General features: G+C 35.9%; 1 protein-coding gene across 2 annotated transcripts in view; it reads right to left on the bottom strand.

The window, feature by feature from the left end:
* Positions 1–4,877: 4,877 nt before the first annotated feature.
* Positions 4,878–26,706, bottom strand: part of RGS7BP (regulator of G protein signaling 7 binding protein) — a 44,840-nt gene continuing 23,011 nt past the window's right edge. For both annotated transcript variants that reach the window (XM_054809139.1, XM_054809141.1), the window contains 4 exons: positions 19,932–20,062; positions 10,573–10,720; positions 8,388–8,458; positions 4,878–5,884 (listed from right to left, as the gene is read on the bottom strand). In XM_054809139.1, the coding sequence (XP_054665114.1) occupies positions 5,793–5,884; positions 8,388–8,458; positions 10,573–10,720; positions 19,932–20,062 (442 nt within the window). In that variant the 3' untranslated portion in view covers positions 4,878–5,792. The remainder of the gene's footprint in view (positions 5,885–8,387; positions 8,459–10,572; positions 10,721–19,931; positions 20,063–26,706) is intronic.

The raw sequence follows: 26,706 nt of genomic DNA, 5'->3' as shown, positions 1-26,706 counted from the left end.
GCTTTGAAGCTCAGCATAGTTTATAGGGCACCTAAGTACTTATTTCCAGGATTCCAGATTCTACTTTGGGACCCAAAGGTCTTGAGTTGGAAATTGCAGTATTCAGTGCTGTGAGAAACCCATCTCTTTTTGTCTCTAGTCTCATGGAAGAAAATCAGGTTAATTGTGTTTGAAAAGGAAGCAAATGAAGGTTTCACTAATTCCTTTTGAAAATACTGTCACTTGTTCTTAGCTTTCTGGAAGGCTTCAACTCACCTTCTCTTGAAGTCAATGGTTTCTTTCCATTTACTGCAATTGGAGTTTGAGTACACATACACAGAACTGTCAGCTGCTCTTGCTCTATTAGCAATAGTAAATCAATTGAAATAAGTTTGGTGATAAAATTGTTTTATCATTAAGAATTGAAGAATGCTGCTGTTCTCTCAGCCATCTGAGTAACCCTAGGCTGTTAACAGAATAGTCTGGCCAACATTCCCCAACTGCCTCTTCCCGTCTTTGCCATTCCTCAGTCTGTAGCTGGGATTCCACCACTCTTCATATTCCAAGAGCCCATGATTAGGCACTTCTGTACTCATGAATTACTAATACCAATGAACATGGGACTTTTAGCTGATTGTGGTTCTAGTTATAATGTAAAACATATCAATACTTTAAAATTGATTTTGGCTTTATTAAGCCAATATGCATTTGACACAGACTTTGTGTACTGTTTGAAAAGCATCTGTACATTTTATGCTTTCAATCATGAATAATTCTGCAAAGTGTTTCTGGAGTATATGACCCCCTCATAAATGACATGTAAATAAATTTAGACTCAGTTGTATCTGCATTTATAGAATACTGATATAAAAGGTAGTATAGTTCTACTTATACCTGCCAGGTTGCATGAAAAAAATGTTGTGTTTAGAATTTCCTTGTCAATATTTGCAGAACATCACTAGGGACTTCTAAATTATTGAAGTATTTATCTCTTGGCACAGTGGGAAACTAAAAGCATTTTTTCTTTAAAGTATTATTAAAATTATTTGGATCTCATTACTATATTCCCATTAAATTCAAAGCCTCGACCCTTTTATGTTCATGATACTTGTTCACAGGGGGAGGAGGTAGAGAAATTGTGAGTGAAGTTAACCCCGGAAGAAGGGAGGGGTGGGGGAAGGTGGTTTTAGATTTGTTCTTATTACTCATTATCCTAATCTGTTGTTAATTAGCAATAAATTAAATTAACTTCCCTCAGTCAAGTCGGTTTTGCCTGTGACAGTACTTGAACTGTTGAGTGATCTCCCTGTCCATATCTCAACCCAGCAGCCTTTTGTCATACTTTTCTCCCCTGTCTAGTTAAGGAGGGGGAGTGATAGAGCGGCTTGGTGGGCACCTGGCCTCCAGCCAGGGTCAACCCACCAGAGTGCTCAACAAAAACTTCCATTAAGCTTGTTGTGTTCTCTGATGTTTTTCTCATACCTTCATTTTCATTTAGTTTATTGTATTCCCACTGATCTTCTGTCTTCATGCGTGTGGACTCTCTATATCTGCTTCAAAGAAAATAAATTTTGGTCTATGTAATAGGTATCTTATAGTAGTCCTAGCATTACCACAGTCTAGACAGCTCTTCAAACTCTTGAAATGCCTTTAATTTATAGCTATATATTTACCTTATATTAAAAAATTAATGTCTTTATATTGTATCTCATCTCAAGTAAGCCTGCCATGGGATAAATAGTTAATAGGTCACAGGGATAACCTTTTATATATTGCATAATTTAACATGCAGATTTTGCATGCTAACTTTTACATATTGCATGAGTTAACATGTGGCCTGCAATATGTATTTACTGTCTATTTCTGTATGCTTGTGTTTTGCTTCTGCTCTGAAAACTTTCCAGTTTACACTGTACATAGACAACTGACTTTTTAGACAGGTATTTTTTGTGACATGAAATATCTGTGAAAAGAATAAAGGTACTGCAAGTGAATGATGGTTATAAAGAATTTGGTTTTGCTCTGAAAAGGCAGACCTGCACAAAGTTTTAGTAAAAAAGAGTTGGTGGAACTTGACATATTTGACAAATTGTGTTTCTGGATTCTTACCCTGCAAAAGAGTTGTGATGCCTTTATCTTACAGCATTTTCAACAAAAATGTTCAAACCCCATTAAGGATTTAGAAAGCAAGTACTGTTTTCCTCAGTATTTTCCCTAAATTGCTTGTTTCTATGCATTCACACATTTATCAATGTAAAGTTGTCTGGTTTTTTAATACTTGGAAAATAAATGAAAGAATGGTTCTAAATCATCTCTAAGTGATTTGTATATAATTTTGTTGTGGGAACTTTTTAACTTCTATCCCACATCATTGCCCTGTTCCATTAAACGAAAATGTAGTAATAACATTTATCCTTCTTGGACCTACATGATGTTCTGGGACTTTTTTTTAAAAGAAGTTTCTTTTGTTTCCTTTTGAATTTTAGTGAAAGATAATCCTCTGCATTCCTAACTAAGCCAGTTTATTCCTTAACACCTCTTCAATTTAGATACTTACCAGGCCTTGGTTCGTGGCCTCTATCTATCAAATGATAACTGGAGGACATTCCATTTGCCCTTAATCACCAATATTCCTTAAGAGGCCATAAAGCTTGGGAATTAAAGCATGTGTCCACTAGGATTAGTAAAAGGTATAATAAATACAAGGAGTTTGAAAGAAGCTGCAAAATTCATTAGAAGTATGGAAAGGCTTCAAAATGAGCAAAGACTGAAATTTTAGTAGTCTTTAGTTCAAGAAGAGAAGATACAACTAAAGTTTCCAGAATAACAAAAGGTACAAGGATGTGCATATTACTGTTTTAAAACTGCATATTACTATTTTAAAACAGTCCAAACAAAAAGGACTTTAAAGACAATATACGTAAATCTGTTTCCATTGCAGTGTGCTGAAGTTGTGCAGCTCATTGTGATGAGGTATGACTGATGTCAAGAGTTTTGCATAATTAATTAACATGTATACATTTGTGTCACTAATGTATATTCCATGACAATAGATGTCATAAAAATATGGAGATATAAGCTGTCATGTAACTTGGCATGTTAACTTATGTGTGATGATAGGTGGGCAGGTACTGCACTAGATGCGCTTACTGCTTAATCTGCCTTTGAAAGTAGTTGTTGAAGAAAGACATCACACTGACTTGATACAGCAAGTTCTGTGTGTGTACTGATATAACAAGATTTTAAAAGAATTGACACAGTCTGCTTGTGTGAAATTTTGTTTCTCCCTTTCTCTCTCATAGCATTGCTGCATATTCAGTCTGTGTTCATACACCGCTTTTTAACATCAATGTCTACAGTATCAGTCTTTTTAACTTATGCTGAACCAAAATTAATTGGTTAATTATAATTACAGATCATCTCCCCAGACAGCATTTTTTAATAGCCATTAGACATCAGGAGTAGTTTTTCCAAAGTTTTAACAGTTGCAAAACCTGTTTGATCTCTGGGGATGGAGTCATAGAGCAAGTCTACTGGTTTGTAGACTTTTAATGAAGACGAGTCAGTGCTGCCATCTTTTGGACATTCTTTAAGTCCTTATTACAGAAAACTAGAATCTGATAAACGATGACATAGTTCATGAAGGATGTGGGGAAAATGTCAAAGAATTAACTTTGAAAAAATGTCCTGCTGTGGGCTTTGATTACATTCTTCTAAAAATGCATTCGTGCTCACAAGCACATAGCTTTGTGACTGCATAGGGATCTCCCCGCACTAAATGCCACGTACGCTGAAGAATAGTTTGTGACCTGAAATCTTAAAATACGTTGCAGTTACCTTTTTCTGTGCTATTTAAAGAATTTAGTCATGCAGCCCTCAGATGGAATGAATTTTGGTTATGGAAACACACAATTTCCATGAGGGCATTTTAGATTTATTTATCCTCATTGCATTCAAAGTATTTATTTGGGGGCCTGTGTATTCAAAAATACATTTTCTGTCTGGGATACTGAAAGGTGAAAAATGAACAGATCAGTCCAACCTGGAAAAAACCAAAACACTCTACTTTTATCTGAGTGAAAAGAAAAATGTCCTTCCAGAGAAATGCTGGAAGCTGAGTTATATGAATTCCTAAACCAGGACTGGTGTGGCTTTTCAGGAAGAAAAATTCCTGCCTTCCCTTCTTGGGAATTTGATCTGAATTTTTGGTCCTTGCTATAGACAGTGCACTAGTATTTCTGACCATGTGGGTGTTTCCTTCCTTTTTCAGCAAACAGTATTCCAAGAGAAAAACTTGGTAGAAAAATCAGTCAGCTCAAACCTTTTAGGTGCCAGATATAGTTCTGTGAATAGCTGTCCCTAACAAACTGCTTTGGGGAGTGTACAAATATCCCACCAAAAAACCCACAGAGAATTTAACTGTACGGGTGTTTCCTGTGACGAGGAAACAATACCTCCTTACCCACCCCTAAACCCTTACAGAGTAAGAAGGAATTTGGTTCCTGTTGACATGCTGGGTCATGGTGGAATGGCAGAAGGGCTCATAGTCATGTTCCTCATGTATTACTGACTACAAGTCATATAAGCATAGTGACCTGCTGTACACAGTTACAGATTGTTATGGGTTTCACAGCGTTGCAGTCTAGCACAGGGTTAGTTCCCGTGTCTTGCCTATCATCCTGAATTATCAGTACAATGAGTCTGACCTATTCATACCTATTCCTGCCACTAGCTGTCATTTTAGCAGTTATATATTCATCATAATTTTTTATCTGTCTTTGTAAACATACTTCTTGAAATGGAGAAATTATCAAAACTTTATATAGTACTCTGACCACAAAATTAGGGAAAAAAAAAAAAAGACATATTCTGGCAATGTAACTAGAAACAAGACAAAATTTAATTTAAATAAAAAACTTTATTAACAATGTAAAACGTTTAGTATCTTAGAGTCAGATAGTTCTGGCATGCCCTATAAGAGTTAATACTTAGTGATATGCAAACGCCATGCTTTGAATTCTATTGGAAACAAAATGGGTTGGTGTTGTGGTTTATATTGTTTATTTTAATACACTTTCTTTTAATAAATTATTTATTGTTTTCCAAAAGCTTCTAGAGATACTATCAGCTTAAAAGGAAATCCGTTGCTTCTATGCATTGTACAGTATGTAGATATTATGATTTCTCTGTATTTACAAGTTCTAAGTATTTTCATATATGGTTTGTGTATCATAAATTAAGATATTTTTCTATGAAGCTTCTAAATTCAGATATAGTGGAAGATTAAATATGAATGAGAGCACAAAAAGCAACTAGAGATTTTGTGCAAATTCTGTTACAATATTGTTTAAATGTTTTAGAACTTTAACACTTTTGCTGTTAAGTAGTTTTCTATGCTTAAAGACTGCTAGAATATGATCAAATATTTTAATATGATACTAGTAAGAGTACTGTACTATGCACAAACTTTTAGCTGCAGTTCAAACAATAAAAAAAACCTTTAAAATTACCTATTAACCATAATCCATGTGTCTTTTCTCTGAGTGGCTGAAAGTAAGCATGCAAAACATACTTTAAAAACTTTTAAAAACATTCTTAGTTATGCTAGATCTATTCCACAGCTGGTTTTTGACCACCATAACTTTAAACTATTAAAACCCTTATTTTGAAAAGGGGAATGGAGCAGAAGAGAAAAAGGCTAGTGTAGAAAATGTACTTTATAATCAAGAGTAGCAATCTTCATCTTTTCAGTGATCAGATAATAATGGTTTAATCAAAGTTATTATTTTCTTGGTGCTTCTGTACTTAATCTTCTAACTTGAGACAAGACAACACAGTCCAAAGAATCTTCGCTTCCGTCTTCTTACCAATGGATATGGAGTCAAGTTTAGGAGGCTGCTATCATCTGTGATGAAAAAAACGTAGATTTTAATACAAGCATGTACACATACCTGCGCACACACACAAGAGTTTATATCATTTATGTGTCCTAACAGCACCTACATGATCAAGTAATATATCCCATTGTTCTAGGCACACAGCAAATAATAACCTAAACTTTGTATGTAAGAGTCTTACAATACTAATTATCATGATTTCCATGATAATGCAATAGAAATTCTGGCAAGAAGAATATCAGTTCAATGATGAAACCTAAAGGAAATTACACGTCCAGTACTGGGACACCTAAGCCACAATATTCCTGCATGGATGAATAATGTTAGGGTCCCAAATAAAACCTAAAGATAAGTAGCTTGAGATCTTGCAGACAGGCAAGTTTGGAAATGTCAGTCCTAAGGTTAAATTCTTGCTTAATTTAAACGTGAAACCCCCCACCTTTATTGGGTGGCCGTTTGTGAACATCAGGGAGAATTTCCATTTAAAACTACAACATTGGAACATCTTGGCACATCAAGAGAACAAGCACTTGTCTGGGAAAGTTAGCACAATATGCTCACCCTGTTTCTGGTTAGCTTTCTACCTTTTCTACTAACTCCTTTTAAATTCATACAAAATGTATATATTAGTGCCTATATTTATGTTAATTCATGCACTGTCAGCAAGCTATCTCACAAAATCTTTAGCAGTCACTTTGAATTTGAGCCATCTTCAGGTATGGTTTCAGGCTAAGAGCTATGTCTCATTACATTCCTGTTCTAGTTAGATCAGGGACCTAGTCTTGACTGTAGGCTGTAGACACTACTGTAATACAAATAATTAACACAGGTATGAGATCATTTAATATTGTGACTCAAGCTTTCAAACCACATCAACTAAATTTCTTAGCATACTAACTCTCCTGCTGTCACTTAAGAGAATTCCATACAAAAAACCCAGGTCAGTGAGCAGTCAGTAACATTATGTAAAGCCTTTGTGGGCTTGCAACCTTAACTCCATTATGAATGTCACTGAAATCAACAGCAAAACACTCATTTACTGAAAGCAGGATCACGTCTTGTAAAGACCAACTCATTCAATGGCATTCATTCATCTCATAATCATTCTCTTAAACAGTGCTCGTAATTCATATACATGTCAAAATTACAGTGCAGACCATATTAATTACCTATAATGTTGTTTGTTTGTTCTATTTACTTATACTGTTATCTAGCTTTAATTCATAAAAGGTCTTGGAATATTTCAAAAATTTTAAGGGCTGTATGAATAATGAGTATGACTGTCCATTCCTGGGGCATCCGTTCTCAGAAGTCATCTGGAAACTATGATCACAGTTGGAGTCTGTGGGAGCTGCAAAAACACCATTTATGATTACCTGATCCTGGGGCATGTCTCAGAGCTTTTAAATTCTAGCTGGCATGGTTACCATCCTGCTGCACAGGTGATCAGTGATTTTCTGGCCAGTGTTGAAGGGCCAGATATCAGACAGCATTATGCCATTATCTCTGTTCTGAATTCAAGTTTCTGTTTGCTTTATATCCCCCAAATTTGTCTTTTCTTCCTTATTTCCATCACGCTCCTTTCTTCCAGGCTAGGCATAGACTTTACGGCATTTTTCCAGTTTCTGCAGGGGCACATCTGTATCATGTATCATGACCAATTCCCTTTCTCCTTTCACATAGTTTTCCATCAAGTCACTCTGCCATAAACTCTTACTTGTATAATGAATTAATCCATTTTATCTTCATCTCTTATATACTATGATGAATATGAGACTGCTTACTTGGGACAAGATCTATGATGCATTAGGCATACTTTATCAGCTGCCACTGTGCAAAGACTACACAGCATTTAAGAAATACACATTATCAAGAAGAAATCAGAATGGAAAATTATTCTCTTTTTAATGTTGTTCACATGAAAAAAGAGAGTCCCTGTAGATGTGGAGTATTTAATACTGCTGGGCCACAAAATGAAGGCCTATTGCTAAATACATGCATAGGATGGAGATCCTGTGCCCCTGTGCATTTGTAGAGGGTACCTTACAGCTGGCTACTGGGAAAAGCAAGCTGTTAGCAGACCCAAGGCAAGTATTTTTTCTGCATAGGGTCAGTGTCATGTCACAGAAGCTACAAACCTTGTAGGGGTAGAGCAAGCTGCATCGCTCAGTAGGATCCCTATCATAGGCTGTGCAATTTACACTTTCTTTCCCTTTGAAAAAGAAAGCCTCCTGACACAGAGAATTGGTTGTGCTCCTGCCTTCATGTCGAAGTCTATTATTCCATCTATAGACACTTTATCTATAAAATTCCAGAATACCTCATGTGAAACTTGAGAGGCCAAAGTTCACATACTAAATTCTGGCTTCACTGAATCAGTAGGGAAGAGACTTCATCTAGATTTTTCTTTTTGTAACTTCTATTAAAAACACTGAGATTTTCCAGATCTAAAAGAAGGCAAAACCTTTAATTATCTTAATTTTCCTTACATGAAGAAAATACAAAACCTACCTTGATTTTTCAGCGGTAAAGGCATAGTCTCCCTGAGTTTACTTAAAAGGTTTTTCATTTCTCTCATATCTCTGTGGAAACAAAAGTTGAAAGAGATAGAACAGAACAGCAGTTAAAGACTGAATGGGGAATGGCTTGTAGTATAGCTTCATATACTGAAATAATTGAGCAATAAATACAAAAATCTGTTGGGCAAGCATGTGGTTCACATGCCATGTATCAGAAGATGCATACCAAAATAAAGGGCAGTAGATTTAATAAGGGAGCACTTTCAAGCCAGTCTGATATTAACTAGTCACATCTGGTCCAAATTTATGATCTATTCTGGCACTTGAGTATTCCATATTAAATGAGTTGGTGGGCACAATGTGATCCTACTGGCAAAATACCCAATAGGCCTTAAAATTAGCATGAACTACTGCTAATGTCAACTTAGTACCCCTTCTCAGCATTTTGTAGCTTGTGCCATGAATGTGTTCCATCATTCAGAAGGAAATTATAATAGAATCATAGAATGGTTTGGGTTGGAAGGGACCTCAAAGATCACCTAGTTCCAACCCCCCTGCCATGGGCAGGGACACCCTCCACTAGACCAGGTTGCCCAAAGCCCCATCCAACCTGGCCTTAAACACTTCCAGGGATGGGGCCTCCACAGCTTCTCTGGGCAACCTGTTCCAGTGCCTCACCACCCTCACAGTAAAGAATTTCTTCCTAACATCTAATCTAAATCGACCCTCTTTTAGCTTAAACCCATTACCCCTTGTCCTGTCACTCCATTGCCCTTGTAAACAGTCCCTCTCCAGCTTTCCTGTAGGCCCCTTCAGGTACTGGAAGGCCACAACTAGATCTCCCTGGAGCTTTCTCTTCTCCAGGCTGAACAACCCCAACTCTCTCAGCCTGTCCTCATAGGACAGGTGGTCAAGCCCTCTGATCAGCTTCGTGACCCTCTTTAGACCCGTTCCAACAGGTCCATGTCATTCTTATGTTGGAGACTCCAGAGCTGGGCACAGTGGTCCAGGTGGGGTCTCATGAGAGAGGAGTAGAGGGGCAGAATCACCTCCCTCGACCTGCTGGTCACACCTCTTTTGATGCAGCCCAGGACACGGTTGGCTATCTATCTGGGCTGCAAGCGCACACTGCCGGCTCATGTTGAACTTTTCATCAATCAATACATGTAGCTAATCCATGACACTTAAGCTCCCTGCACATTAAGTATAAATTTTAGAAACAGGGCTGTCACTCTCACCCGTCTTAGGAGGACTCTGGCATGAAATTTTCCAAAAGGCCCAAGATGGAAAATATGATAACAAAATATCATCTCACGAAGCAAGTTACTGTTGGATAAGTTTTGAGAGAGGCTAGACGTTGCAAAAAGGTTCCTGTTTTACAGATAGGTGGCAGACCAGCAATTTTGTATGCAGGCTTGTAATGTCTTAAGGATTTCAGGATTTAAAAACAATGTGGTCTTGCTTCATTCATCTGCATATAAAATAGTTCTTAGAAATGAAGCAGTATGACTAATAAGAAATTGCTCAGTTGTATTCTCCAAGTTACTCTTTCAGTAGAACAGAATTTCATGTTATATAAACAAACATGGTAACTATTAAAATCTCAGCAGCAGCTTAATATACAGAGCCATCAAAATAGGTATTTTTTACAAAGAAATGTTGGCCATAAGGATTATTCCCTACTAAAGGTCTCATTTTTGTCTTTCAACTGCATAGTTAAGGGGATAAGAGAAGTCCACTTTGAGAAACCTGTGTGGATAATGTTCCCCTCTCTTCTTAAGGCTTCCACATTCATAACCATGGGCAGAAACAACTGCCATGAACTAGATTCTGTGTTTTCGATTTATGAATGTAGAACTGCAGGCCAGCAGATTTCAGGTAAAAAATCAGAAACCACTCAAGATGAGACAAAAGCTGCCTCTTTTGGAGAACCTGGCCCACTAGCAACATTTCCCACCCTTGGTTTTTGACAATTACCCTCTGGTAATTAGCCTAATTAAGGATGACACTTCTCTCTGCCCGTCTTTTAGGAGATGCTCTCAGATATGTTAAATGTAACAGAAATGTTATCAGGTTATTTAATTTATTAATACCTTTAATATTAGCAATACTGGCTGCCTAATTGGAAAAGATTAAATAAACCCCAGACAGAAATTTGTTTTACTTTGTACACTTACCTTTCAGTGTTTTCAATATCTGTGGAAACCTGCCATAAATGCTGTTGAATATCTGTTGGTGATGAGGACGTGTCTTCTAAAATAGGAACTTCGGAACTCTCCTCCACTTTAGTATCTAGGGTCTTGGGTGGGGCACAAGGTTCTTTTCCTTTAAAATATTTAAACAAAACATATATCCCCAGTATTTACTAATTAAAATGCATACTCAGATTATATCATTGATGTTTGACCTTGATCTTGAGCAGTATAAATGAAGAGAGAGAGTGCTGAATGCAAACTATGAGTAAGAACTGTTCTGAAGGGGAGCAGACCACACCAATCTGCTAATCAGAGTGCTGCTATCTGTTACTTGTACCAAACAAAACTCCACAGGTGTGTGTAGAACTTAGAATTTTACGTAGTGAGTATTATGAAGGGTTTCAGTTAAACTTCAGTGTCTCACATGTGACACAAAATAAGAGCCAGAGGACAAAACAGAACAAAATAACTAAGGAAACTACAGCTTACATTCTGAAAGCAACTTCAAAAATTAACACTAAAGAATACTGCAATCCATGTATCCTAGTATTGCTGCAATACTAAGGGAAAACAAAAGACAAAAATGTGTAGTTTTGTACCTGGTGAATTTAAAAGCCATACATAGCTGCCACCACTCACAGCCCAATACACATTATATTCTGAATTTCCATGCTTACACTTACCTAATCCATGCTCACTATATGAAAATGAAATGCAGTGTTGGAATTTAATGGGAGCTTCATGACAGATCTGCCAGAGCTTTTGTCAGAGAGAGAATGGGATAAAGGATGTGGACCATGATAGGGGAGCATGCAAGACAGTTAAGTACTGGTGGGATTTTTTTATATCCTTGCAAACCTCCTGTGGCCTGTCTGTTGGTATTCCTTTTCCATAGTGGCAAATACAGTCCTGGCATCAAGTACATTTAAGTAAGAAAATTCAAATTGGAGTGCATCCCAGACACATTATTGAGAGGTTAAAGTTTCTCCCTTTCTCTGAGGGAACTCCCTCTGAGTTCTCCCATGAAATGCACTAAACAATTTCAGACAGAAACAAATAAAACTTTCTAAAAATAGACAAAAAAGTCAATGTTTAAACCAGTGGTATGAGGAGTTGTGTACAAAATGCTTTTTTGTCTCACAATTTTTACAGTTCGAAAAATTTTCACATCAGTTGCTATAAAGGTTGATAAAAAACAGGAAGAATAAGAACAGCTAACAGAGTAGTGGTCATTTAGCCCATTTTTCTGGGATGTTAGAGACTAAGGTTGCAGACCATGCCATACTACTCCTCCACATCACAAATAAGCATCCCTGCTATCAGGTTTGTAACCCTGTTTTTTTTAAAACTAGAAATTCCTGGATCTTAAGAAGCTCTTTTTGGGCAGTTTCTCTAAACTGCTGTATTCTGGTAAATTATTCTTTTGCTAAAAACAAATAAAAATATTCTTAGCTAATTGTATGAATGTCAAACTAGACATCACTTATACTACAGAAGATACTTGCTTAATGTTTTCATTACTCTCTAAAGTCAGTAGAAAGCCCTTTTCTCTGCTTCCCCCCACCAGCTAAGTCACCTATGATTCCAAGAGACCACATCACCTGACATCACAAGTTTATCATCTATAAAAGAACGATGTTCTGTGTCCATTCTCTGCTGCTTACTCTGGCATCCACTGCTGACTTGTGCTTTGCCAGATCCCTCTCTGAGCCACTTTAACCCAGCAAATGGCAGAAGATTGCCCCAATAAAAGAAAAAAAAAAAAAAAAAGGTGAAGTTTTCTGATGTTGCAGTGATTTAAGTCCAGTCAGTAAAGAACCCTACATGGTCCAGAGCAAGTGCCAGAGGAGGAGGATGATCATACAGCCAGAAGCAGTGGAAGGAAAGAAGAAGTGAAGGCATGATAAGGGAGGGAAGATAGAGAGGAAGGGATCAAGATTTTTCTGGTGGTAACAAGCTATTGTGCTGATTCAATTGCTTATGGAACAGCAGCCTAACCCTACTTCCCAGATTATATGCTTTACTCTGTATCACCCTGTAGGTGTAACTTTCAAATTTTTCTAGTTCTTAATTGCAGCTTATGTTGTTATTTTAAAGTAGTTCATATTATCAGTTTTGTTTATCTGTGTAAGCTTCATTATTCATTATTTTTTCCATTACAAGAAGCCCATAACACAACATATCTCATTTACCACTTCTTTGTAAAAGAAAAACCAGGAAAACCAGCTAATTTGCCACTGATATCACGAGGTATTACTGCTGGAACTGGGTATGAGTTAATTTTTCCATTATTTTGAAGTGTTATGTCAGAACTCTGACCTGACCTTTGGTGACATGCTGTCAAGAACAACCCTGTCTATAGATGTATCCTTCAGGGATGTGAAAGGTGTTCCAATGGAAACAATAATACTAGATGAAATAACATAAAAGGTTCTTTTTTGCAACTTGAGAACAGAAGCACTGAGACTGTAACGTTCTTTTTGTTAGCATAAAGGCAAGCTCTTGCAGATTTAGCAGATGAACGGCGATTTCTTTTCAACTGGTAAAAGCTCTTTACCAGTAATTCTGTTGTATTGTGAACAATTCATGAAGCCTCTCTTGAATTTCAGAGCATCTGCTCAATCACTTGAAAACAGTTAAAGAGTCAGCTAATAATAAAAGCTTTGCTTGAATAACATATATAACTCAGGCTTAACATTTCTACTACATGGCACAGCCTGTAGAGAAACAAAGTCTTTAATCTTCTCATCCTTCTACCGGCAGCAAGGATATCTTTTGTATTACACATTTTTAAAATAGGGATATGAACCCTAAATTTTACTTTCAATTTAGTCAGTGGAAAGACTTTCATTAATTTCAGTTGGAGTTTGATCATGCACACAGTGTTTTCAGAGGTGTCCACATACACTGCTGTTCTTGCCAGCTGGCTAGACAGAGGCTCTTTTAATGTGAAGTTTTAATACAAAGCATGATGTATTCTTTGTCTTCTAGACTCTAATTCAGCAATTTTTTTTTTTTTTACTTTAAGAAGCAGAAAATGCCTTTGCTATGAAATTAAATTCATTGAATTAAATAATGCTGAAGATCAAACTTGAGTGAGGATAAATAAGAAGGTAGAAAATGATCAGTTCAGTAAGGCTACATCCAACATCTGATTACTGTGCTTTATGTGTCTCACCTGTTGTGCTCCTCACTGCTTCTGTGGTGACCTCTTGAGTTTGCTTCTGTCATGCTAGCCTATGCACCTACTATTAGTCATCATCTACTTCCCAGAGAAACTTACATAATGAAAAAACCCATCTATTATAGGTCCATCAGAGCTAGCTAGATTTCACTGCAGATGAACTGGAAAGGCCTTTGAGGGGAATAACAGAATTTAACAAAGGTAAGAGAATCCCTGTCTCAATAAGAAGGAAGCATTTGCACCAGGCTTTTAACCTGGTCAATTAAGGGTAAATGCACAAAATATAGATTATAGCTAAAGTAAATGAAAAGGAGAACATAAAGAGGGGAATAGGAAAGAATTGTTTAGGAAGTAAAAAAGATATGTGGCAAATAGGGCTAATAGCCTGATGACCTTCATTCCTGACTTACATTTGGGACATGCAGAACTCATGAGATTGTCTCACTGGAAATATTACTATTAAGGAAAATGCAGTAAGAACAGCAAGCCTGTGGTAGAAGTTGTGTTTTCCTCCTTCCATGCCTGTTTCTGTTCTATTAATTTTGGCCTCTTCACAGCGTCCACATGAGAATAGGTCATTCCCTGGATTTTTTAAGTACTTGTTTCTCCACACCTGTGTGCTTCTTTTCTTTCTCACATCTTATCCTTCTTGTTTAAGTAATATGTCTCAGTAATTACACAAATCTACCAGTCTTTAAAGAGAATGCTGAGATTATAGCACCTCCATTAAACAACCCTTCCTTTCTCCTTCAAAATTCTAAAGAGCATGTAATTTAAACAAAGCCAAATAAAACAAAAATCCCTTCATTAAATTGAGAGTTTCTTTTTGTAATCTGTAATATAAACTATCACAGGCTTTTTAGGTACTATTTTAAGGAAATATATGTTGTTATCACAAAACACATACTGGAAAAACAACAATTATGCTATAAACTTCTTGTATGGTACATGATACACAGTTATCTGTGATTTGGTATCCTTCTGATGTACCAACAATGCAGGAATGAGTTCAGTCTGAATTTGCATCACAAAAGCCTAATGTTTTCTGTCCATAGTATGCACACATGATTTTCCCATAAGACTCAATTCTTTCCTTTTTTCCTCAGTTCTTTCCCTTTTGATTGAACTGTAATTTTTTCTTCAGGGCTTCCAAATAAGCTTGTGGTAAGAATAAACAATATGTAGGTTACAAGCATTAAAGTATTTTACATCTTATTCTGAGAAATTATTCATGTCAAAACACATCATTTAGAAAAAAGACACAGGAAAAAATAAGACTTTGAAACTATTTCATACACAAAACGGTAAGATTAACAGAATCTAATGTATCCTGGACTAATTTTTTACCATACATATTCAAATTCTATTAAAATGACTGAGCTATGTGTAAATAACTGACAGCAGGAATTACCTCTCCATGTATGTATGCTCCTCTTTCAACAAGTTACAAACAATATAGCAGGTTTTACTGATTCTGGACCATAAGAATAATATATTCTTATAACTATACATGAGCAGTGTCTTTTTTTGTTCAAACTCAGCATAAATGGCTACCAGTTTCAAACCTTGTACTGCTTTGACAAGGCAGCTTTAATTATTTTTACAGCATGTTTTGAACTCTGGAAAACACCTTCAGTCCATTTTAACTGTCCCTTCTTGCCTTTGATTTGTTACATGGTCCTTACTCCCTTAATCATTAAAATGAGTGCCTTGCTCAAATGCTGCATAGCTAGCTAATAGAATTATTGCGATCTGCAATTTAGGATTTTTGAAAATATTATCTAATGTATGAAATTACATAACAAGTCAATTATATCTGTAGATGATCCTAAGAAATTAATGGTTTCTATGTAAACATGCATAGACATTAAAATTTGGTAACACACACTTCCACAGTGATATGCTATAATGATCCAATGATAATAATATTTTACAGTTCCTTAAAAAGAAAGGAATATATTACTATTGTGGATATATGAATCAGCAAAGCTCTTTTATCTGTTATGTTTACATATTGAAAATGCAATGAAGTTCTTTATAAGGTATCAATGAAAGCCTTTGACCCCGAAATATTTGTGGCTGAATACAGCAATGTATGCTGAAGCGTACTCTGAGGTAGTTCTGGGTTTTCTCAATGTGGGACCTTGACAACCTCAGTATTAATTTGGAAAAAGAGTAACCACATCCAGCAGCTACCATGGACATAAATTATGCCAACTACTTCTTCTAAGACCTTGCTAGCTAAGCCAGGATTCATTTATTCAATAAAAAGAATAGTCATTGTTGGGAACATGCAATGTCAAAAAAGAAGACATACAACATTTCAAGGAATTAGAGCTGAATTTTGTAAACACTTCTGAGAGGTACCTAAGCAGAATATCTTACTTTCCATGAAATTCTAACTTACATTTTTAAAAGTATTACTAGGTTTAAGAACTGTGATTGACACTTCTCCCTAAGGCACAGAGCTATATAATTCAAATGATGGAGAAGAACAAAACCAAGATGAGGAGAGAAGCTGCAGGTCCTTGGTAAGTGAACTTATCTGTTGCTTGACAACGTCTGAGAAAGATTATTCTATCCAGACAAGTTCTGCCAGAGTGTGATATGGATGCAGAAGAAAACTTGGTGAACAAATGCAGTGAGAAGTTTCAGATTTCCAGGAAGAGCTGGAACATGAGCTGCCCCAACAGGTATTTGCTATGAGAAAAGGGACAGCAACATCCTTAAAGCCATCATGTTAGGGACTGCAGGAAGACAAAAGGAGAGTTTCTCACAGTGCTGCCCTGAAAACTGGACTCTAAACCTACCCAAAGTTTTCATGTGATCCTATCTAAGTTGCTTAAACTGAGCTCCTCAAAATAGTTATTGACAAAGTATTACTAATTGTCTAGTTGCTCAACCCAGAGACTCTTTGTACCCAGCTGCAAATGAAGCTACTGAAAAATAACTCTATAAACACATAGAGCACTGCATAAAGTACGCTGCAATCTCAGATTCTAAATTAGCAATTTTTAGCTTAGTCTCTCTTTGTTCCTTCTTTACAAAGGGAAAAGTTGCTACTACCTCGCTGCTCAAGGCAGTTCTGAAGACACTCTGATCAATGTATGAGCTACTGAGAAAGGTCTGAGGAACAGGATTCTGCCTTTAGAACAGAATTGTGTGCAATAAAAACAATGTATGACACTGAACAACTAGGATAAAAGAAAGATGTATGCTTAAGTAAATATTTACATGTGTATTAATTAGCCAGGACTCTTGGGATTGTGGAAAGGAGGAGTAATAAAACATATGATCAAGTAACCAAAAACTCAGTAACTACAAAAAGCTTGAATTAAGGCTACTTGGGCATGTTTCATTGTGTCTTTTGCAAACCTTCTGCATGTTGAACTTTGCAATCATAATGTATTTTCAACAGTAGGCTTTTGTTGTTATGTATCTTAGAAAAAAATTTATTAGAGAGCACTTACCTCAGTTTACTTACTGCATAACACAGCTGGAAATATTTATGGCTTTTGGCCGCAGTGTAACTGTTGCATCTCAAAGAAATAACAGACTATCTGACTTTTCTAGCAGAGATTGTATGACAGCAGTAAGTTAATCTGAAGCACTGTAAATATGCAAGAAACTTCTGTACAGGAAGCTTCATATATACTATACAGTATATATAGGAACGTTTGTTCAGTAGAACAGAAAGATAAGGAGAGATAGAAGATCAGTGCTGCAAAAGACAGTGAAAATACCCAGAGCTCATGCCTTCAAATTGTTGTATGGTGTTTCATTAAAGAGCATCCATTTCCCAGTAGGGAGCATTGACTGAGTTACTTTTGGGAAAAGAGCATCAGCACTGCTTTAGCTTTATCAGTTCTACAGTTTGATAATGTCCAGTCAAGATACCAGTACCCACATTATTATTTATTAGCTGTAGATTGCCAAGAACAGCCTGCATGTCATTCTACTTGAATCTCTGTTGGCTCCCAAGTAAGAATATAAATTGGTGAAATCTCATGAGAGATTTAAAAACCTAACAAACCACTTACGCAACAGGTAATAGAACTAGAAAATGGAAAATATTACATCCAAATGGAAAATATTACCTTCCAAAATGAGCTTCAAGACACAGCAAGAACATCAGACATACACATTTTTGAATTAAGCAAAGCTTCTAAGGGTGGTATTCTTCGTACACAAGGAAAATTACTATTTTTTATATGGTCACTCAGATCGTGAAAAACTGAACAGGTAAAAAAGTAAAAAAGCTAGCAAAAGCACAGTATGTTTTATAATGGTGAAATTACTGTCTCTTTCATTCCTAGAGATAAATTTATGCACTTTGACTACACTGAAGTACCATTCTACATAAGTAAAGAAATCAAAGAACTGTATGCGTTCATTCCACTCCTTGGCAAATAGCATGTTTTGGCAGAACATGGAACAAATAGGTTGCAAGGTCATCTATTCTAACACCCTACTGAAAGCAGGGCCAACTTGCATCAGGTTGCTCACGGCTATTGGATTTACCAGTATCTCTGAGGATAGAGATTTCACAGCCTCTTTGGGTGCCTGTTCTAATATATGACTACCTTCACTGTGAAAAAATACTTAACATGTATCTGAAATTTCCCTTGTTGCATGATGCCTTTACAATACTTCTAGGTGTTGTAAATACCAATTGTTTAATATACAATATTCTATTGGCTAAGTTCCAAAATTCAAATTATTCAAATTCCTGTGATTATATAATTTTTGCCTATCATGAATTTTTCTCAAAGAATATCACAGAAACTTGGAGCCAAGTTACTGTGGTTATGTCTATATGGATACAGGACAAAATTTACTCTATTTAGCAATGGCAGAATAGCTACCTTGACTTTCTCTATGGTGTGATGAGGAACAAATGTATATCAAAAGTACTGCCACATAGGAACTAAGCTGGCCCTTATTATAATGCTGTAATTAATTTTATTCAACTTTAGACATCTAATAGTTTGATGTGTAGTTTAGATTATTAATGTAGATTCCATTCAGAGGCAAAAGGGAGAGACAAGACATATTGGGGTTACTCAGGTCACCTCAAGCTACATTCTTTCTGCAATTACAGAAGGTGGTTAAATATAATAAATAAATACAATAATATTATTAATTTTAGCAGCCACTGGCATCTTGTTATACGATGGCTGTGTTATTCCTGTCTCTTCCTATTTTATAGATTTTTGACTTAAGAAAATCACTGAGAAGTTCAATTGAGCAGTTATAAACCTCTGATTCTTATTATCATAATAAAAATATCACTTTAGCTGTTTCCTATAGCTAGATGTGAAAAATACATTATTGGATCTTTCAGCATGACAGGAAATACATAAGGTTCATTACAAGACCTACATTACAGTTCATTACAGGACTTTGTATTGTCTTTACCTAGTATATTCTGCTGAGATATTATCTGGGGAAAGAGTAGTTACAATTAGCACAGATACAGTCCCAATCAGTGTGTGCCATCACTGAGTAATGAGATTACTAATTAACCTGTTCAGTGAATTATCTGCATTTCTGCATTTTTCAGTAGGTGGCTAATCAAATATGTAGTCATTAGAGAGACACGTTTTCACTGAAGTAAGGACATCTCCTTGCTGTGTAAAAATACTCTGAGGTACATTTCAATTATAAATCTAGTATCTAGTTTTAGAAAGGTGGGCAGCTTTTTAACCATATTTCTCCATCTTTTGCTATAAGCTCGCATTGCTGGATAAATAACAACAGCGATAGTAAGGGATGAGTTTAGTACTGAACCCATGCCATATTGTTCCACCAAACACTTGCCCCCAAATATTATACCCAACAAATACCTCTAATAAAATTACTATGATAGTTTTCTCACTGATCTGACTAATGACAGCTAAAGCTTTTCGGATCACTCTTTCAAAAAATTTTCAGACTTCTAAACTACAAGGACATTAGTGATACATGCTCGATATGACACACTTCTGTGAAATGATGATAATGAAACAGAAATACAGGGGTTTTTTCAGTAGCTGAAAAGCTTCAGTGTTATAGTTAATTTTACAGTTCGGTGCTTAGACTTTCATGAATACCCATGCATGCCTCAAAAGACTTCTTTTTTTTAAATCAGCTTCTGTATATTTGTGCAATTCAATACCTTTCCGATGAAACTGCAGTGATCCTAGCAGACATATGGACTTAAGCATTTCTGTTGTGTACATTTCTAAGCAACACTGCAACTGGATGTATAGTCTACAGATTTCAGGATGAATTTCACCATCTTCTGGGCTGCAGTAAAAGAGAAAAAATTTAGTTAGGAATGGGACTGGAAAGATGTGTAGGGTCATCAAATCCACTTCCATACTGTTGGAAGCAACCACATTATAATCTGCTTCATAAACTATTAAGCTATGTGTATATGATAACGGCTTCTACCAAACTGTATTTGCAAACAATTCTTTAGCTCTATAAAGCTCTAGGCTTAAAACAGCTAAACTTAGGTTTTCTTTGGTAAGATTGCATGTCCTTATTTTCTTGGCGTACTTTTGGAAAAGGGGTAAATAAGTGACTAAGATCTCTCTTTAAAAGCTTTGGATAACTATTTTTTGGTAGATTGAAGGGTTATTTGCCATCCAGTTTCAGTTACCCGTGGACCTGGTGCAGATGCAGGAGATTGCAGGGCCATTGTCACAGTCACCGTTCAGGTTACAAAACCTGGATCAGGCATAATCAACCCTACTTCGAAGACACTCATCAGAAACAAGTGAATTGTAGTCTTTTGGTTCTACAGTTTCTGCCTTGCATTTCTTTTTCCCCTCTGTGTTTAAATTAGTAGTCATGTGATACTGCACTGTGAGGAGAATGGGATGTTCAAGAATTTTTTCAGAAAAGCAATAACAACCTTGAAAACAAAATTAAAATCAAGAGTAATCCTACACATCCAATTAATTGCTTAGGATGCTAATAAAATAATTTACCCAGGAACCAATTCTCATGCCTGGCTGTAAAATCAGACATTAAACCTCACTTTTGTAGGTTGAGAATGCTGCACAGGTGTAAACATACTTTTTTATAAATTTAACTGTTTCTGTGAGTGCTAACGAAGTGATTTACCCAATTGTACCGGACAATTAGGTTTTCAATGCTCCTCCCAAAGGTATGTTGAATAGGACAGTAAGTGGTAAGATTGAAGAGTTAGGATTTTGGCCATGTCATGTTCAGACATTCTTGCTATTTGTTTGCTACTTAGTGATGTTAAATGCTAAGATAACGCCAAAACTGGATTTTATAACAACTAGAGGAACCTGCTTTTCTAAATAACCTAAAGCTAATGCCATATCTGAATACTACTTCTAAGAAATGAATATTTTTTCCAGCATGCTTTCAGATTTCTAGCCTATGAATAATATAAATGAAGCTTTCACAATAAAAAAGATTGCTAGCATTCTTTACAGTGATTTAATTTCCTGTGGTTAAACTGATGCTTCAAAAGACCCTCCTGTATATGAAATTAGAATTGTGGATTTACTCATGGGAACCAAAGCAACTTACCTGATAAATTATTTGCAGCAACATTAGATTGGGCTGCTATGGTCAAACAATTTCTTAATACCAATCTAGGCTTTCAGACTTACAGTAGAGAAAGTCTATTTAAACTAATAAAATAGGTTCTTTCTTACCTAAGGCAAGAGGTCATTATTGATACCTAGATCCAGGGTCCAGTCAAAGTGTTAAATTCAGCTCTTTCGTCAAGAACAAAGCTTAAAAACTCTATTTTAAGGAAACTCCTATCAGTTTGTGCTGATACACTCCTCCTGAAGTTTGGTTCAAATGAATACTGCATACTAAAACCTGTTATTTCGTATATTTGAGATTCACCATTATTTCTATCAAAGTACACCATTAATTGCCTAGAAAGTGTGCACCTTCTGCCATTGGTTTCAGTGACACCAAGGAAGAATATACTTGGTCATATCCTGGGGTAAGAAAATAGGGCCAGTATAAGGTAGGCCCTGATGCATGTCTCAGTGGGGAGGAGAAAGGAGCAATCTCAAAGTAGCATATGATGCAAGGATTTGCCACCATCTGCCCCCAATGAGGAAGAAACTGTGTGGTTTTCCAAGGTCCTCGAGGGTTTCTGTCCCTCCAAGTGACATCGGAAACCAAATGGGACCACGAAGGGTTCACAGAATTGGTGAAGGAAAGAGCAACCTTAGCACTTCCACAGCATATGAAGGAAGACTACTGGTGTTTGTGCTGCTAATGAAAACTGGTAAGAATCACAGCAGTGGTAAGCTGTATAATCAAGACTGCTTAAACAAGCAAAAAATGCAGCCAAAAAAGCAAAAAATACAAGGTTGGAAAAGACTGAAGATTGAAAATAAATCATGCTGGACTTAGTCAGAAGGGACAAAGGGAGATCAGTCCCACCTGCCAATCCATTACAAAGCAGACCTCATCAAAAATGGAGGAAATGACTGAAGTACAAATTACAATTGCTGTGGTCTGTGTTACTTCAGGAGCAATACCATACACATGATAATAAACCTGCCCATCCTAGGGGCTTTCTTTCTTTTGGCTAGACTCTAATATGTGCATTTCTCTTAAGCCACATCTGCTTTTCTGCTTTTAAAGTGAAGTCTGTGTTTGCTGAAAAATTATACCATGCACGATATGGTATTTCCTGCACTTTATCATAAATACCGAATAAAGCTATGGTGGTAGAACAAAAAGGGTTCACCCCCAATACTCTGAAGATGTCTTTTCAGATGCTTCTTATAATTTTTCTTCTTATTCTCAGTGATTCCAACTTGGAAAACATTTGATAGCCTCAAGACCCTGAATGCTTTCCCTGAAAAATTAGCCACCTGACAGAATTTTTTTTGTTTATTCAGAGTCAAGTCCTTAACTGCATATGAAAACACGTATTTCCTAGAAATGGATCTGTGTTGAAATCTCACATTCTTTTCAAAGGATAGGAACATAAATATTTTTAGTGACTGCATAAGCAGTAGTATAACAAAATAAAGAATGCTAGTTCTGTAATGCTGAAAATTATGCTTAGAAGAGACATAGCTTTACAACACACATACATGCACATGGAATTATTTTGGGATAAACTGAATTAAATTTTTTTAAATACTGTACTTAATTGCAGACTCCTCAGCCATTTGGAAGTTCTGCTTTGTACATTACAATATTTTATACTTTTTTACCTTGCATTAAGTATCTAGTACTTTTATCTTGCATTAATCCATAGTATCTAGTCCTGGTTTAACAAGAGTTAAATTTTAACATTCTCTGCAGTTGTGTTTGCTGTTTATTTTGTTTTTAATCAATCTATTTGTTATATGAATTGCAGCTGTTAGATCTGTGATCACTTAGCTAATTGGAAATGGACTGTTCTCTGCATAAACAATAAACACAAGTTTGACAGCATTTCTTTTCAAATTGGCAGATGGCAAGAAGGGTTTTTAATGTAATCATATTGGTATTAACCAAAGAAGATAAGACACATATAGCCCAGATATAAATTTATTTTAGTACAAATCAGGAGCAGTTCTTCAGAAGTAGAGTATTACTTCTAAATCACATGAGCATTTTCAAGACCAGCATCTAGTTCTTCATTTCACATGTACTGCTTCTAATGATTTCAACATTTTCTGTAAGAGTTACTACAAAATAGGATGAACGTTAGAGCAGAATAGGGTGCTGATGTTTGATGTAAGATGTAGTCTCAGGAATAAATGGAACCTTACAGAATTCATCTAATGAAATACAGCATGAACAAGCAACTAGCCAAATACAGCAGAAGTACAGCACACCGTGTCTTCTTCCCCTGGAATAGTATTTTAACTTTCTGAACTTTGGGTCTTATATACCTGTTTTTATTTCTCTGGTAGCTAAATTTAAGAACCATGTGATATATATTTAGATAAGCTTCTTGGAGGCTTTTACTATCCTGATTTGTACTATCTTTTAGCTTACAACTGAGATTTTTTTATACTCCTTAGTGTCATGTATTCTTACTTGTACATTCAACACTATTCCCAAGTTCAGCACCATGGAATTACATACAGCTTATTTTTCCCCATCATCTGCATCACTTACTGTTGCAGCTTGTTTCCCCATGAACATACATATAGTAATTTCCCTCGAGCTATACTTACCAATAGAGGGATTACAAAAACATTTAGGAGTGTAGAATTCCATTTACTTTCCATATTTAGTACTCAGGTCCAAAATTTAGCTTTTCAAAATTATTGCTTATGTCATTTAATACATAAGTAGTGGAGCCCCACCAGTATACACACAAGCACATTCAGTTTCTGCTTGAGTTTCCTAGATGCCTGTACTTTTCCTTCTAGGCAGGGTTTCCTCTATCCTGAAGATGAACAGTTACACAACTAGTAATGGATAAATGAGTCATTCATCTGCCTATTTCACTTGCAGGGCATTGCCCCATAAATGTTCATGTGCAAAGAGCAACTGTAAAAAAACAAAGCCACCACAGATGGTCATGACGACCTTTTTCTGCTCAGTGATGAGAGCTCTTTCTGATGGGGAGATACAGATCTATTCCACTCTCTTATGCAAGTAAAGCTGAATCTGTCTAACGCTTCTGAAAGCTAAGATTCTTTAACCACAGGTCTATCACTAAGGGGAGTATGGAAACTTAGATCATCAGAGGATAATTTCTGTGCAGCAGATTTAGATAAAACTGGATTATGATTGTCCTATTTTTCTCTGCATTGTTTCAAATGTTAGAAATCCTTGGATTTTTGGGGAGTCATGGCCATCACAGGAACTTTATTTACAATGTTGAATGTATTTCTTACTTTCTAGCTGTCACTAGCAAAAAGATTGAGGGTCTGCACACAGGTGTAAGAAAACAGCATTTTCCTCATACAGCTATTTAATTTCTAAGAAGCAAAAATGCTGAAAAACTTTCTTTAAAACTTTTTTAAAACTAGAAACATGTGTGATATATGCATGTTCTTGCTGATTCTTATTTTTCAAGAATATGAAGCATCTGTAATTGGACTGGGGCAAAATTCTTCTCTCATTTGCAAATCCAGAGTAACAGCAGTGACATCCAAGAAAAATATTTTTAATTATCCAAAGTTTATACAATGAGAATTATTTCCAGGCCACTACCCTCACTGATTGTCTCAAACTGTGTAATTAGTGTTTAATTGTAATAATGACCACAAGAATTCCATTAGCTTGCAACCAAACAATTTTGTCCTGTGCGTGTATATAGGCCTCATTTTCATCTCTGAAAGCTACATGTTCTGATGCCAATGCATATAAAGATTTCTTTTATAATCCGTGAAGTACATTCTGTGTAATGGGCTTAAAATTTCTGTTTAAAGTGTAATCAATTTCACTTCTCTCAGTAATTTTCCGTTTCTGTATGTTGTGTCATGCCATAAGAAATGCTGAACAGGTGACAAGTACAGACATAGCTTTCAGAATGTTTATTACGATATGTTTATTATTAAAAAGCTATATACCAAATTTGTGTTTATTTACAAAGAAAAGTTCATGTAAACTTGTATTATTACCCCCAAAAGTCAGCTACCTCTGTTTCAGCTGATTTCTTTATGAAGATGACTTAGATATTCAAGACAAATCTCATATAACATAATCTCATGCAACTACTGTGTACATGTTCTCAATGGAGCTGTTTTAATAGCTTATGTGCAGCTGGACATACAACAGAGCACAGCTAGTTATTTTGTATGTTGGGTAAAGTTTATAGGTCCATACAACCTGGCATATTGCTTAATAACTGTCAGGCTTCACTCCTGCCTGATCTTCACTAGAAACCAGTAGGCTTTGATTTTCAAATAGATCTAAGAGAATGGGTTCCTTCATAAAGAGATTTTTGGAGTTTGTTTCTACTAATAGAAACTCTGCATGAAAGAAAGCTACACAGTTAGTTTATTGCTACCAACAACCACATTTGCCATCGTGAGGTCTACAGGATTACTTATTTGACTTAGAAACGCCTGCTGATGTGTAGGGAAAACTGGCAGATTGTTTGGCTCTAATTTTCCTTTTTTTCTCTCTCTGCTAAATTATGCTGATAGCTGTATATTAAATTGTTTCAAATATCTTGTCCCTCCCTTACTAGGAATTTCTGTAGTTGTCACATGAATACTATACCACCAGGATGCCATAAAGGGTAGAAGTTCTTATTCAAAGACGTGCATACTACCAGTTAATGAGAAACTTGTACTACTGTGTGAGCCATACTTTTGCAGTTTGAGAGCTCTGATACCTATATGTATTAAAAGCAGTTACAAAAGAGAAAATGCTGATTTATTCTTTTATATAACAATAGCTTAAGTTATGCAGTTTATCAGGCTGCTATTAAAATTAAAAGTAAATTTTTTGTAAATACAACTTAAATAAATCTGTAACATTGCATTTTCATACTTTAACCATTGGTAAAATCGATGGTGTTTTTTCCATAAAATCCTCTTTATAAAAATTGGGTCATGTTGTTCAACTGATTACGTTTATGAAGCACTGACAAGAGGGGGAATTTACTTTCCTTTATATATTCCTACGCTGATATTTGAAATAAAACCTATAGAGGGAGCTCTTATACCAACCAATTAGTACCCGGCATACGTAAGAAAGGTGAATGAATGTAGCTCTTTGGACAATCATTTTAAAATGCAATAATAAACATGATTAAAATGCTCCTCCTTAACATGAAAAGGTAAGGTGCAAAATTTCCATTAAAAATTTTCATTTTTTTTTCCCAAAATAGTTGACAGATTATTTTATTGTACTGCCAAAATGCTGGTTATAACTGAAAAACACTTTCAGGTTTTCCTGAATTCCCACAGGTGTCCAGCAATCATAGTTCCACTGAAATTAGTGAAACTTAAGACTACTAAAAGTGAACAAAGATTATG

This window comes from Grus americana, chromosome Z (assembly GCF_028858705.1).
Source record: "Grus americana isolate bGruAme1 chromosome Z, bGruAme1.mat, whole genome shotgun sequence".
Lineage (NCBI taxonomy): Eukaryota > Metazoa > Chordata > Aves > Gruiformes > Gruidae > Grus > Grus americana.
This window is presented reverse-complemented; position numbering and strand designations above follow the sequence as displayed.